A 14,541-nucleotide genomic window follows, 5' to 3' on the forward strand; every position below is an offset into this window, starting at 1 on the left:
GGGGGGGGGGGGCGGGGAGAGGCAGAGGCAGGATGTATTTTCTGTTTTAGGTGGCAAAATGCAAGTCCTTTCACACTGTAACAAACTATGCAAAACTGTGGGCAGGAAAATATTTAGATCAAACTGGAAAGTTCAACAAATTCAAACACTTTAGTATTCTGTTCCCCTGCCTTTCTGAAGTAGAGGACACAATACAACACAGTCCTTCACAGCATCCATGAACCATGAGGGCTGGCTGCCATGAAGGATGAGGAGCACAAAGGGAGGTGGAGGGAACAATAAGAGCATCCACCTCCATGTCTTCCACTCCCTCCTAGTGAAACATAGAGGCTCTGCAGAAAACAGTGCCCCAGCTTTGAGAGGGAAATAGATACATGCTGTCCGAGGTAATGTACAGCAAGCTACAAACCAAATACCCTGAAAAAAGTATTAGTATGGATACCTATTAATTTTAATATTGCACGGTAGTACAGGTGTTTTGAGTCAGTGCCTATGTGTGTATCACTCAGCACTGTTGTAAATGCAATGCTCGTAATCACCAAGGAAAGGTAATGTTTGTTTGTAGCTAGGCAAATCAAACAGTAAGCAGATTGGGAACAACACCACACAATTTTGTTCTCTGAGACTCTAAAAGCATAATACAAACATAAGGACACTAAACTGGAAAGAATTATCATTAAACGGGGAATGAGTTAAGGACCAGTCCAAAACTTGTTTATGTCAGCTCTACTCTCAGTATGAAAGACAAACAGAATAGTAGTTCTGAGATGTGAAACCTGTAATATTCAGTATCAGCACAAAGCAAACACAGAAAAGACACTGTAGAAATCATGTCAGCTCTCAGGAATTTCTACTCTGTGTAAAATGAAGTACAAAATCTTTTCATCCAAAGACTCATAAAGATTGACAAAATGGTGCTGAGTCGGACCTATTTTGGTGACAGAAACAGAGAACTGTACTGTGTTTAATTCTGGTTTTAAGACACATTTTAATGAAAACTCATTAGCCATGGAACATGCTGTATAGTGTTTGTGTGATGCCTGCACGCTACTTTGGACTACTTATTTAGCTAGCAGCCACTACTAGAACTGTATTGCTTAACATGATCCTGTAATCAGCTGCAAAGCTAGTTGACTGTATCTATGAATCTTCTGGTCCGTTTTAGTATCTTGATCGACATGGATGAAATTATACTTTCACCTCTCAATAAAATAAGGTGTTGCAAACAAAGGAAGGTGAAGGAGGCTAAATTGACATTGATTATTTAAAACACATTAATCATTTATTATTTAGCAGTCTCCCACATCAATCTGTTGCACACATGGCTCTTTCTGCAAGACTCCCAACATGTTTTAAATGATTTTCAGTACACATACTGGAAAACAGAATAAATTCAGGACTATCATAAGGTAGAGATCCCTTGGCATTCTGCAGTAGAAAGCAATCAGCTTTCTAAGAAACCTGGATTGCTATCTGATGTCTTCCCTTGAATACACACAGCAGCTGGCTTGATATTTTACTTTCAATTTAGTCAAGTAGCAAAGTAGTCATGTTAATCACTTAAGGAAACTGTAGCATTTTTCATCATGGAAGACCTCTTTCCTCCTTATCAAAACATATTTTAAACTTTATGTTTTAATTCCATAATTAAGTTTCTTATTAGATTATTTTAATACCAAAAAGAGATTAAGCAGTGTGCTTTCCAGTTCAAACAGTTCTTTATGAGAAACATTATTGCTACAGACTTTAGCTTCAACTTGCTTGCTAATACACTACTCTAAATCAATTTCAGCTGAAAATTCTGTGTGTTGCTCGGTAGAAAACAGTGAAATCTATCAGAATATTATCCAACAATTTACAGGTATTGCAGGAGATTGCATGACCCAGACTTTGCTGATCATCTTGATAGCCAGAATCTGACTGTAATTATGTTAGAGCCACTAACATAAAATACACTATATTAACTTACATTCTGGTAACCTCTCAAATACTTACCCAAAACATCCTGTCAACACTGTTTAAACATTTTCAGAGAAGCTCCACAGAGACAGGAACATTTATTCCCTTTGAAACATTGCATTTCTTCCATCTTGACCCATTCTTTCCTAAACATAGACTAGCCTCTAGCCTTTTTTCATTACTGTACACCCTACAGATGAAAGGACTCATTCCTTGTCCAAGCCAAAGTCAGAATTTCCATTTACTTTTAACAATGTATCTAAATGAACTCCAAAGCCACAGAATAGTCTCTCAACTACTGGACACATTGTCCAGAAGTCAAACAAAACAGAGCATTGCTTTCTTTTGGGGCGAACATGTTTCAGGTTTTTTTTTTGCACTGCAAAATAGGCAACTATTAAGTTTATACAGTGAAACAAAAGAATATAAAACAATCTATTTACAGAAGCAGTAATTTAAGAATTTCTAAAATTCTGCATTCTGAGGTGTATATCAATATTTGTGCAACATTGATGAAATAATGCTACACAAATTCCTGATAACACTTTTATCTGACTATTGTTAGCTGCTAAAATTGCATTAAGGAGAAATAAAACAGATCACTTTTTTAAATTACAGCAGCAAATCTGTAGTGATGATGGAATTAACTTAAATTTTCTGCTTGCCTGTTAAAATGGATAGCTCAAGTATTCAATGCATGCTATTCTCAGAATGTGTGACTAATGGCATAAATATTGTATCTTGTATTCTCTGATCTGTTTTGTGTTTTTCTATGTAATTTCACATTAGCACAATATTATTGTAGTTATACACAGTTACGCATATCTTGAATAAAATGATGTACAGATACTACTTGTCAGGGTTACAAGTTCCTCTTTAAAATCTCATATACAAGCAAAGAATACAAATGCAATTGCCACTCGGTTTGAACAGAAACACAGCTGAACTTACTACTACCTATAATAGCTGTCCTTTGGAGAAAAGCTGTACAATCTAATAACGACCAAAAGTTTTTATTAATATTAAGTGTTTACTTATTTGCACATTTTTCTTCACTGAATTCCCTTCATGATGATCATAGTAAGCATGTCTTATTCCTGTAGATTAGTTCAACTTTCTCTGTAATCAATTCCTTGTAATGCAATTTTCACAAGTACTCTGTACAAGATAAATAGAGGTGGATATGTTGTTCCATACAAAAACATTCTACATTTCCTTTTGTTCTTGCATTGCATCACCCTATATATATAAGAAAAGATAAGATTGCAACCATGACATGGTAGAGGCATTTTACCAGGGAAGGTTGAAAAATGTGTTCCACTAATGTTGAAGTGAATGCTGCTAAAGAAAAGGATTTTTTTAAAATTATTGTTATTGTTATCTTTAATACTCAGATCTCAGCCAGAAAACTGTGTCTTTTTGAGGGAGGGGGTTCTAATTTTATCGCAGAATCAGCTATCATCTACTTTACTGACAGAAGACCTCCCCCCTGCAAACTCCAAGGGAACACAGACTGGAAAAAGGGAAAAAAATGATCTGTTAACAGCATGGATCTCTGCAGCATGAGATAACACATATCTGATTTGGGAGAGAACAACTAAATACATAAATCACATCATTTAAAAAAAAAAAAAAAAAAAAAAAAAAAAAAAAAAAGAAAAAACAGAACCAAATACCCTACAAATTGCTTATACTCGTTTTTAGTGGAAGATGTTTATTTAACATGTAAGATAGTAGCTGTTAAGGATAATTAGTCCCAGAAGAAAGAGATATAGCATTGCAACATACAAAAATGTTTTCAAGTATTTTTGAATATTATGGGATTTTCACCATTAATATATATATACACACCTCACAGTTTCAGTAAATTCCAACAGACATTATTATACAGATAAAGTAGAATGTAAGGGTCCATATCTGGCAACCCATAAACAAGAAATTAGTGCAGACAGACATACAATGAGTAAAGTACTGATTTATTTGCCCTAAATAAAAAAACCAAAACAACCTCAAAAGAAAGAAAAAAAACAACCTCAAAACCAACCCACAGTTGTTAATACATATAAAAATAATAATTATAACTGCATTTTTGTCCAAAGTATATTACTTTTTTTTAAAAAACAACAGTTAGTTCTCCTGGCTTGAATCAGCTTAAAAGACAGTATGAAAAAACACCAAAGTGCAGTTTGCTTCAAGAACTTTTCAGAAAGTGAAAATTTTCTGTTTCTGTCTTCAGAAGACTATCTAAAGACTTAGAAAACAAAACTTTAATGCTCCATTGATACAAAACATACTGAAAGGAAGGTTTCAAAACCTGCTTTAATTCCAGTGTTTTTTTATAAATTTGGAGCAGCATGCTGATATACACCAACGCAGAACCACAGCCTTATTTTGCAGAACGGTCTTTGGTAAGAAATATTGTTAAATTTTGCTCAAATCACAGAATAGAACTGTGGCATTCTTAATCAAAAATTATTCAAGAAGGCTCATACAAACAAGTCAATCTTTTGCACGTATTCAACCAATGTACCACAGACAGAATACTTTATTTTAAAAAACTGAGAAAAAAAAAAAAAAATCTACAGTTCAGGAATCTCTGACTATGAACTTGCTTGAGGATACATACTATCAATTCACCCTCCAGCAGAAATTGACAGATGCTCTTCAGGAAACAGAATTTTAACATCACTTGGCAAAAGTGTATTTATTCCATTATCTTCCAAAATTCAGATATTGTTTGGACAGCATATGGTGATTATAAAACATAATAACCTCACTACATTGTCAATAAGTGTGTAGATGAATACGGAAAAAAAATTACAGTCCACTAATAAATATCCTCCACATTGACTTATGCTAATTTTCAACTCTTTGTTAAGCATAAAATTAATAGGGCATTGGTATGCTGGCAGGTAGTTGTAATTATCTTCCCATGTTTCAGAAGGTATATTAGAATCATTTAAGAGCAAAAGATGAATGGTGTTCCAGTAACTCCCACTAAATCAATGCATGGACACAACAGCAGCAGAGGCAAACAGGCTTACATAAGTCGGAACACCCACAAAGATGATAAAAAATAGTGTTTGATACAGCTACTTACATCATGGCCTACGAGGTCTGTCTGCGTGGATTTATCTGCTTGGGAAGCAAGAGCCTTCTGAAAGCACTGAGCCTTTTCCTGTAAAACAAAGTAACATATATCACACGTGAGTCATGTTTTTCCTCACTCGGCTTTGCAGCTACAAATAGTCAGGTAAGTTCAAAACTTCTGTATGGATAGCTTTCAGGAAGATTTATTATGACATTACTCTCACTGGGAGGTTGATTTCCTTGCTGTTATTTCCTTTTATAAACTTATCTTTCTCTTAAACGGACTCCGAAAGTCTGACAGTGTGGTAGAGCTGGGCCCACAAGAAGGATGTCACTGAAGTGTGATGAAAAGCAATCTTCTTCCAGAGCAGATATAGGTACAAAGCACTGAGCAGCAGCAGTGACCCTTGCAAACACCAGCACCATTCCAATAGTAAAGAAACCATTTTTTAAAAGAAACATTAAGGAACATGCAAACTCCACCACAGTTCACAAGGTTGAGACGACTTCCCCCTTGCATGATGCAAACACGTTAGCAAAGCCTAAACATTTGGGTATTGTACTCATTTCTGCTTTTCCTGTCCTTGTCCCTCTGTATCTCAATCATTTTTGGAAGTGCAGCATGGAATCTCTGGGACAGGCTTGAGCAAATAAATGTGGTTGCTTCCAAAAAAGCACATTTTTATATTCACAAAAAAAAAGTGTTTTGATATTTCGTTTGAAACTCATCACTAAGAAGAAATGTTGATTCTCATCAAGCCCTTACATATACTGTACTATTTTCCAGGGGAAAGTATGCAATGAAACAAATGGTAATACATGCAATAAGGCAGGAAAAGGCACACGAGAGGGCAAGGTTCCATGAATAGAGAACACCAAGTCTTTTACTGCACCAATTTATGTTTTCCTATCTACCGATTCAGTTTTATTTTGCAGCTACATCCAGACAAAATACTTATCTTTGACTCATATTCCTCAAGACCTACAAAAGTATTCTGTTAATGTTACTGACAGGTGTGTATTACAGTGAAACAGAATTTCAGATTCAATTACCTTGAAATTCAAGTTGAATGAATCTCAGTTTTTACTGAAATAAAGACACAGAAATGTTATTATTTTCAGCTACTGTCTGAGTTGTGTTTTCATTTTGTGGTGGGTTGACGCTGGCTGGGTGCCAGGTGCCCAGCAAAGCTGCTCTATCATTCCCCTCCTCAACTGGATGGGCAAGAGAAAACACAATGAAAAGCTCGTGGGTCGAGATAAGGACAGGGAGAGATAGTCACAAATTATCATCATGAGCAAAAATGAATTTCATTTATTACCAATCAAATCAGAATAGGATAATAAGAAATAAAATCAAATCTTAAAACACTGTCCCCCCACCCCTAACTTTACTCCCGATTTTCTCTAACTCCTCCCCTAGCTGGTGGAGGGGAACCAGGAATGTGTGTTGCAGTCAGTTCATCACACATTTTTTCTGCCACTCCTTCCTCCACAGGGGAAGGACTCCTCACACTCTTCCCCTGCTCCAGCACAGGTCCCTCTCATGAGTGACAGTCTCCATGAACTCTTCCAATGTGAGTCCTTCCCACAGGCTGCAGTTCTTCACAAACTGCTCCAGTGTGGGTCCCCCATGGGGTCACAAGTCCTGCCAGCAAACCTTCTCGAGCGTGGGCTCCTCTCTCCACAGGGCCACAGGTCCTGCCAGGAGTCTGCCCTAGTGTGGTCTCTCCACAGGGTCACAACCTCCTTTGGCGTGGGGTCCTCTACAGGCTGCTGGTGGGCATCTTCTCCACTGTGGACCTCTACGGGCTGCAGGGGCACAGGCTGCCTCACCATGGGCTACACCACAGGCTGCAGGGGAATCTCTGCTCCAGTGCCTGGAGCACCTGCTCCCCCTCCTTCTTCACTGCCCTTGGTGTCTGCAGAGCTGTTCCTCTCACATATTCTCACTCCTCTCTCTGGCTGCAGTTGCTGTTGCACTGCAACTTTTCCCCCTTCTTAAACATGTCACCACAGAGGCACCACCACCGTTGCTGATGGGTCTGGCCTTGGCCAGGGGCAGGTTTGTCTTGGAGCTGGCTGCACTGGACATAGGGGAAGTTTCTGGGAGCTTTACACAGAAGTCACCCCTGTAGCCCCCCTCTACCAAACCCTTGCCATGCAAACTCAATATACCTTTAAAGTATCTCTTCTAAATATTTTAAAAAACAGAAGTTATTCATTTCAAGGCAAGATGGACATCACTACATTAAGTTAGTTTTGTCTAAAAGTAGGCAAATAGCAGGAAGAAAACAACACCTAAATGACCCTACCTCCAGTATTTCAATTCTTTAAATAAGGCACGGGAGGTGGGGAAGGAGCAGAATTCAGATTGATCACTTCCCTGGTATGAAACAACTTTCATGCAAACTTGCTGAGGTAACTACTGAGTTAAAACTGAATCCATAGCAGAGGTAATCTCCTTTCTGACAGAAAAGCTTCACCCTCTTGAGGTTTGAATTTACTACTTCACTGACCACCACATTTTCATGTGTTTAGAAAACAAACATTGTTATGCATCTACTTTCTTATTTAGACAATAACATTTTACTACTCAGAAGCCCCATGAATTTTCTAGTTACAAATCCAGACATTCACAGAGACTGAACGTTCAAGTAACATTATGACTGGACCAAAACCAGTATTAAACTGTGTACCTGATCAAACGTAACATTTATATACTTTATCTGTGCATACACATGTGTTTTGAAGTAAGTGGGGAAAAAAACTCAGAAGAAATCGAAACCTTCATTAAGGCAACAAATTAACTGGGAAAGCTAGGAAGGTTGCAATAATCAAACTGATTTCTTTCTGCAAGCTGATCATTTAACTACGTATATGCAGTGAGATCTGTCTTTAACACACCCAAGTTCTGACTCCACATTATCATCTTTAGCAGAAGCGGAAGTTTAAAGAGGTCCATGTTGAAAAGTAGTACCTTCTCGCTACTCTACAAAAAGAATACTTTCAATTGTGTTGATGCAAAACAACCTTCATAATATGAATTATTTTCAAAAATATTAAATATAACAATAATACAGTGTATTTTATCTTCTTTCCAGTGATGCTGCAAAAGTCTGCCAAATTTTTTAAATCACAGAAATGTATTTTCCATGCAGTAACGCAGACAACTTACGGCTTGTAACAAAACAGCATGCGACTGGAAGAGGCTACTTACATAGCCATTCAACTTCTCTGCAGTTAGGTTTTCCTAACTTGCACAACTTGATTTCTAGAATTGTTATTACCAGAGGAACACAGCTGTTCCAAAAGACACACCTTTGTTTATGAAACAATTTTACTAATATTAAAGGTATTAGATATCAAAACCATTATAAAATATTCTAATGTAAAAACACTTCTCAAAATGATAACTTGATACTTTAAACATAATCTCATGCTGCACTGACTATATCAATAGACAGATTTTATAATGAACTAAAGCAGCAAAAAGCTGGAAAACAATTCTTAACACTGAAGTGAATTTCAGATCTATAAAGTATAGCATGCTACAGAATGCAAGCTAAATGAAAAACTTCAGTGCAACTGTTTCTGTAGAAGTGTAGCAGTTCTTCACACAAAAATGAATATTAATCCTATTCTACGCACAAAAAAAAAAAAAAAAAAAAAATAAATACTATCGATTTTTTGCCACATTTGCTAAATATTTACAACACTGTCTGCTTTTGGGTATAGATTTACTGTTCCTATCCATGCGTAGCACAACATTTCAGACACAGATGCCAACTGTCAGCTACAACCACAAACCTTCTGCAAGGAGGTCATGTTCTCCAACAAAGACTGCTTGCAGGGGATTTGCACCTTTGCCTTTTTTGCAAATCTTATTGAGAATAGTCGCTTTAAAAAACCTGATGTCTAGGTATCAGTTAATTTTGCTTTTGCAAATGTGTTACCTAGTACGCTGTTTGATATGTCTGAGTCTGTACAATTACTTTGGTCTTTGGCACTGGAACAGACAACTCTGCCACGAATGCAACAGCCTAAGGCACTAAGCCAGAGACAGTCAGAAAAAGATAGCAATCTTTTTTATTTACTTTTTATTAAGCTGCTACAAATAGGAAAGACCTAACAAACTTCCAGGTGCCTGGATAATGGAAAAGGACTTTTGAAATTAAAAATCTGTCCCTTTTTCTCAATTATATCAAATCAGCCAAACAAAAGATCTTTACAAGTCATATGTAGCAGACTTTAACATTCATTCATAACAAAGGAAAAAGTTACCTGGACATACATTCCCACAGCAGACTTCAAATGCCATCACATCATTACTCCTGGAGACAGTTACTATTATAAAGTAACATTTAAAAGTAGTTTTTCAAGTATTGAAACCTCCTTGAGACCTCCCTGCCATTTTAAAACACCCAAGTAACCTTCTTTCAGAGGCTTCCTAGCGAAATTGAGTAATTAGTGATTTTTTTCCATGTGACCCAGTCTTCATACCACTAACTGCATACGCTGCATCCTATCACCTTCTCCTCAACTACCAAAAAGTTTCCAAAAGCTTTTTCATAAGTCTATGTTGAAATGTAAAGATTCTGAGAAAGTCAAAATGCATTATAAGGTGCTTCCTCAATGCTTCCATTTTCCTTTTGAGATACTTTGTAGAATCACAGATTAAGTTGTCCCATCCTCCTGCTTTCTGCCCTTTCACTGTATGTATCTGAAAGGAGCTGGCTCCACCTTCTCTATATTAGGTAGTAAAAAGACTGCAAATGGATCCTTCCTTAACCTCCTTCTTTTCAGACTGAACAAAACAGGTTCCTTTGCCTCTCCCTGTAATGTCATATGATCTGGCACCCTAAGTATCTTAAGAGGTCCAGTGAAAGGAACTCTCTAAAGACCAAAAAGGAACCAACTAATTTATTTTTGAGATACTTTTAGTTTTTTAAGATCAAACATAGTACTTGTAGGTTACTTTTTAAAAATAGAACATAAATAAACACCTTCTCTTATTCTTCTGTGTGCTGTTATTCCCTTTTACTAAAATAAAGTGCAAGGTGACAGGAATAAAAGCATGAAAAATTCTTATTCCCCGGGTTCATCCTAATTAGTAAAAAGACAAGAAGAGCTGTTGGTGTTATTTAAGTCAGATAACTCATAGCAACATTGCCAGCAACATTCATCACAAGCCCTCTCTCTAACGTATGTGTGTGTGCTGTGGGGAGAGAGAGAGATAAAAACTATGTGGAAGGACATTTTCTCCATCATTTGCTGTTACTTAAATTACTGAGATTACAAACTGAAGTATCTAGTTGAAAGCATTAGACCATAATCAATAAAGCTATTACTTCACATGGGAATAAGTTCAGATGTAGTTTATATCTCAAACTACCTCTGGTACAGGAGTGTCATTATTTACATACTTATTACTATGTTTGAAATATGTCACTGAGGGGTGTTGAAATAGGAAGATAACAGGCATCAGCTGATCGCATGCATGTGAAACTGTTACAGATAAAATAGTAAGTGAAAAATGGGCTTAGTCTTCACCAAAAGACAGCTACTAGATAGAAAGTGGAGTCAGTTACTAACAGAATACTTATATTTAGGAAGTCAGCGTAAGTTAATACATCTTGAAACATATGACTTTTTTTTTAGAACATTCCTTCTCTGAACCGAAGTGTGTTAAAACAATTTTCATAGCTTTGACTGTGAACAGGTCAAAATTATTTCTTGTGACTATTTTCTTACCCAATTCCCTATCAGTGACAGCATGGTGACCACTTGTGGTGCTTTTATTTAACTGCAAATTCCAAAAAGAAAATGCTTGAAAATTATCTTGAACTGTCATATTAATCAAACAGCAAAACTTATCTTTCCAGGTATATTGGAAGAATCAAAAGTCTGTTATCCAGTACAGCTGTGGCTTTTGTCAATATGGAATCTATTTTGTCTAGTTGATAACATATTAATTTTTTTTTTTCCCAACAGCTGTTCCTTCTTTATTCTTAGATTTCAAAATATCACAATTTAACTTTTTGTATTCAAATCTCTTCACACTCAGATGACTCAACCTCTCTCTCCTATAGTCTCTACAGATTATTGTATGACTTCATGAAGACAAATCTGTTTTGTTTGGGTTTCCTCTCAGCCTACATCCAAAACAGCCTACAACTGTCAGCATCAGATTTACAATTTACATGCAGTTGTTTCCCTTGCTTCAGGCATTTACCCCACTGTGAATCACAACTTATGTTTGCCACAGAACTTGGGGAAAAAAGCTTTTCTTCAAAAGACTTATACAAATGCTAAGGCTCTTAATTCTGATGTGCTTTGGGATTAAATTTCACAGCAGCAGTTAGGCAGTGAGAGCAAAGGGGTAACAAGTAGCACAAAAAACTGCTCTCCCAACATCTATTCTATCTAATTTGCAAGCTACAATAAGCTACAGAATTGACTGTATGACAATTATTTCCATAGGAATTGAGTCCCTATTGGTCTGAGTCTCACTTTGGGAAGAAAATGTAACATATAAAGCATAGCTCTAGTGATAAATTGTGTTACAGCTGAATCACATCACACTTCAAAACACTTCGTGAAGCCCTGTAAAAAACCCAGCTGTCTCTTAAGCACAGGCTAAGAAAGCAGCTACAGCATGGTCTAATACAAAGTACTAAGAACTAAGGTGCTAAAAAAAAGCCACAAAATTCAGAGGCATTACTCTGGAGTCACAGTGGCAAATGGGTGCAATCATCCCCAAGGGGGTTAGCCCATTGTTCAGGAGAAAAACAAGGCAGAACTTAGTGGGAATGCACTCAAGTGTACACAAATACAGGTTTTACTGAGGGTTATAGTTCTGTCAGATCACTGTAAACAACAAAGACCAAAACAACATGGAATTTCCGTGAACATTTCCCAGCTTTCACATAGAACTCTTATACACACCAAAATAGTTTTTCAGTTATTAATTAGCATTCTTTTGTAAAACACAAAGACAAAATCCTATGCATTTACTAAGTATGGTATCTGGAATGAAAGACAATGTCTCTTCTGCTCTGATTTCTATTCAAACACAATATTCGGGTGTGAGTCAAGAATGGCTAAATCAAGCCTGTCTCCAAGCAGTTTGCAATACTTCAATAATTAATTACTGCCAGGTCTGAATACATTTAATAAAAAAACAACTCCGAAGAGCTGTTATGAAGTGATGACACTTTTAGAAGATGAACAATATTTAGGAAAGACTTCAAATCTTAACAGAATTACAAGCCCCACTATAGACATGCCAGCTAGCCTTACTCACATTAAGTAATGCGAAGGTTTACTAGATCCTAACCAGAGACTGCTATTTAAAAAAAAAAAAAAAAAAAAAAAATTTGAAGTCTTTATAACCCCAACTATTTTTTTAAACTTTCCATCCCCAAGTTCTAGATGAGAAAAATTCTCTTGTTTTGCTGAATGCTGTACAACCTTACCAATAAAAAAGATGCTCTCAAGCTTTGAGAGCACAGGCTATCTAACCAGAAACAGAAAACACAAAAAAAGTGAACCTCCGAGTCCACTCATGATGAATGTCAGAGGTAGTAAGAGAGACTTAAAAACTGTATCTTCTGACTCTTCTTTATTTAATTGGACAATGCTGTATCACAAACATTACCATTACCACTTGTGTATGTATTGCAAAATTAAAACTAAATGTTTACAAGGACATGAGACCACCACAGAATTTCAGGATAAGGATTTTGCAAATATACCTAAGCTTTTAACTTTAGTTTTTAAAAGCATCTTTGGAAGATGCTTGAAGACACAGCAATAAAGGGTGGCAGATAACTGTTTAAGCTATGTTTGAAAAATGACACTCCATTTCTTGGGTCAGGGGAACAAATTTATCTTGACTAATTATTTCTTGTTTTATCTTTGAATCAACAGAAATTATTCCATTTCCAGGTGGTATTACAAGTTATAATTCATATTTTAAAGTAATACCTGTTTATTATTTATTACTATCATTCACTCATTCAGTAAAGCTGTATAGCAAGCAGTCATTTCCTTACTGGTTACATTTCCCATAATACAACAATACTACTCTAAGATGTAAGTTTATGCACAAGCATCATGGAAAGTATAGAGGACCTTTTTCCAGTCATCACACCTCTAAAATAAAAAAAAGTCATTCATATATGGTACAGACATGGCCATGCATGCTTTGAATATAGCAATACAATTAAAAAAAAAAAACCAAAACTGTCACACTCTATGAATAATACGGCCATGACAAGTGATGCCAATCTTAACACCCCCTTCACCCCAACAACCAAAAAGAACCTCAAACTGAGAAAGTTATTGAAAGGGAAGAAAAAAAGAAGCAGTAGTGCAGTCATAAAAACCTTCAAAAGGCTGACACATCAAGCAGTCATTCATGTAGAAATTATCTCTCCAAGTACAGTTTTGAACTGTTAATAAGTATTGCTGTTAGTCTTAATTTGTGTTATGGCTGCATCCTGATGTTCAAGAAGATATCCTGAGTTTTATACTAGCTTGTCTAATACAGAATTAACTCGCTCTCAACCCATATGTCCTTAGATTATGACTGCTACACCACTGCTAGAACCACCTACACAAATACAATCCTGTCCCAAAATATAAGACACTCAATAGACAAGCCTAGGGGACATTATTATCCCAATCTGATAAATCAGAAATTGTGATGCAGGGACACTAAGCCTTACAGTAGCAAAATACACCCCCCCCACCCCACCCCCCCCATTACTGCTGTTGACTTGATCTTCCTACAAACATTTGAAGAAAAATAGGTGATATAATAGATTAATAGGTGATCTATTTTTCAAGGTCAGGCATGAAGCCACCTTCAGAGTTATGGATCACTGCATAGATACAAATTTTATGTTCTATGCACAAAAGCAGTCTTCCTTACACTGTTAAGTTTCAATGTATTCACTTTAGATATGAATTTCTGGGCTCTGTTATCTTCCCAGGGTCCACAGCAGCAAACAGCATTCAGTACAATTACATGCAAGATTATTGCAAAGCAGGACTACACATTCAGATTCAAAGATCCAATCTGCACATCTTCAATTCACAATATTTCAGCATTTTTTCCTAACTGGACATCACAGATACGGCAGTGAAATTCTCTTAACTTACAGCTCTCATTTACTTCACTGTACAGTATTAAGTAGCCCCAGTGAAGATGTGAAACTGGTTACTGTTCTATTATATAGCAACTGTTTACCCATCAGCTGTAAAGTACTTGATCATCAAGAATAATGAGGTTTTAACTCATTTAAATGGTGTTTTTCCTAAATTTACTAGGTAAAATGGGGATGAGATGTAAAGTCTCTAATTAAATTGCTTATAAACCAAGCAAACTAGTGTTCAGGCTTTTTATAAACAACTGTATGTTAGAAAATTACTAACCTAAACCTTAAACAAGGATATAAACATATTTATTTCAAATACTTCCCTTGT

General features: G+C 36.3%; 1 protein-coding gene across 3 annotated transcripts in view; it reads right to left on the minus strand.

Moving 5' to 3' along the window:
• Positions 1-14,541, minus strand: part of CCSER1 (coiled-coil serine rich protein 1) — a 646,489-nt gene that overhangs the window by 273,499 nt on the left and 358,449 nt on the right. For all 3 annotated transcript variants that reach the window (XM_026847667.1, XM_026847668.1, XM_026847666.1), the window contains exon 8: positions 5,060-5,137. In XM_026847667.1, the coding sequence (XP_026703468.1) occupies positions 5,060-5,137 (78 nt within the window). The remainder of the gene's footprint in view (positions 1-5,059; positions 5,138-14,541) is intronic.

This window comes from Athene cunicularia (genome assembly GCF_003259725.1).
Source record: "Athene cunicularia isolate RWA chromosome 4 unlocalized genomic scaffold, athCun1 chr4_part2, whole genome shotgun sequence".
Taxonomy (NCBI): Eukaryota; Metazoa; Chordata; class Aves; order Strigiformes; family Strigidae; genus Athene; species Athene cunicularia.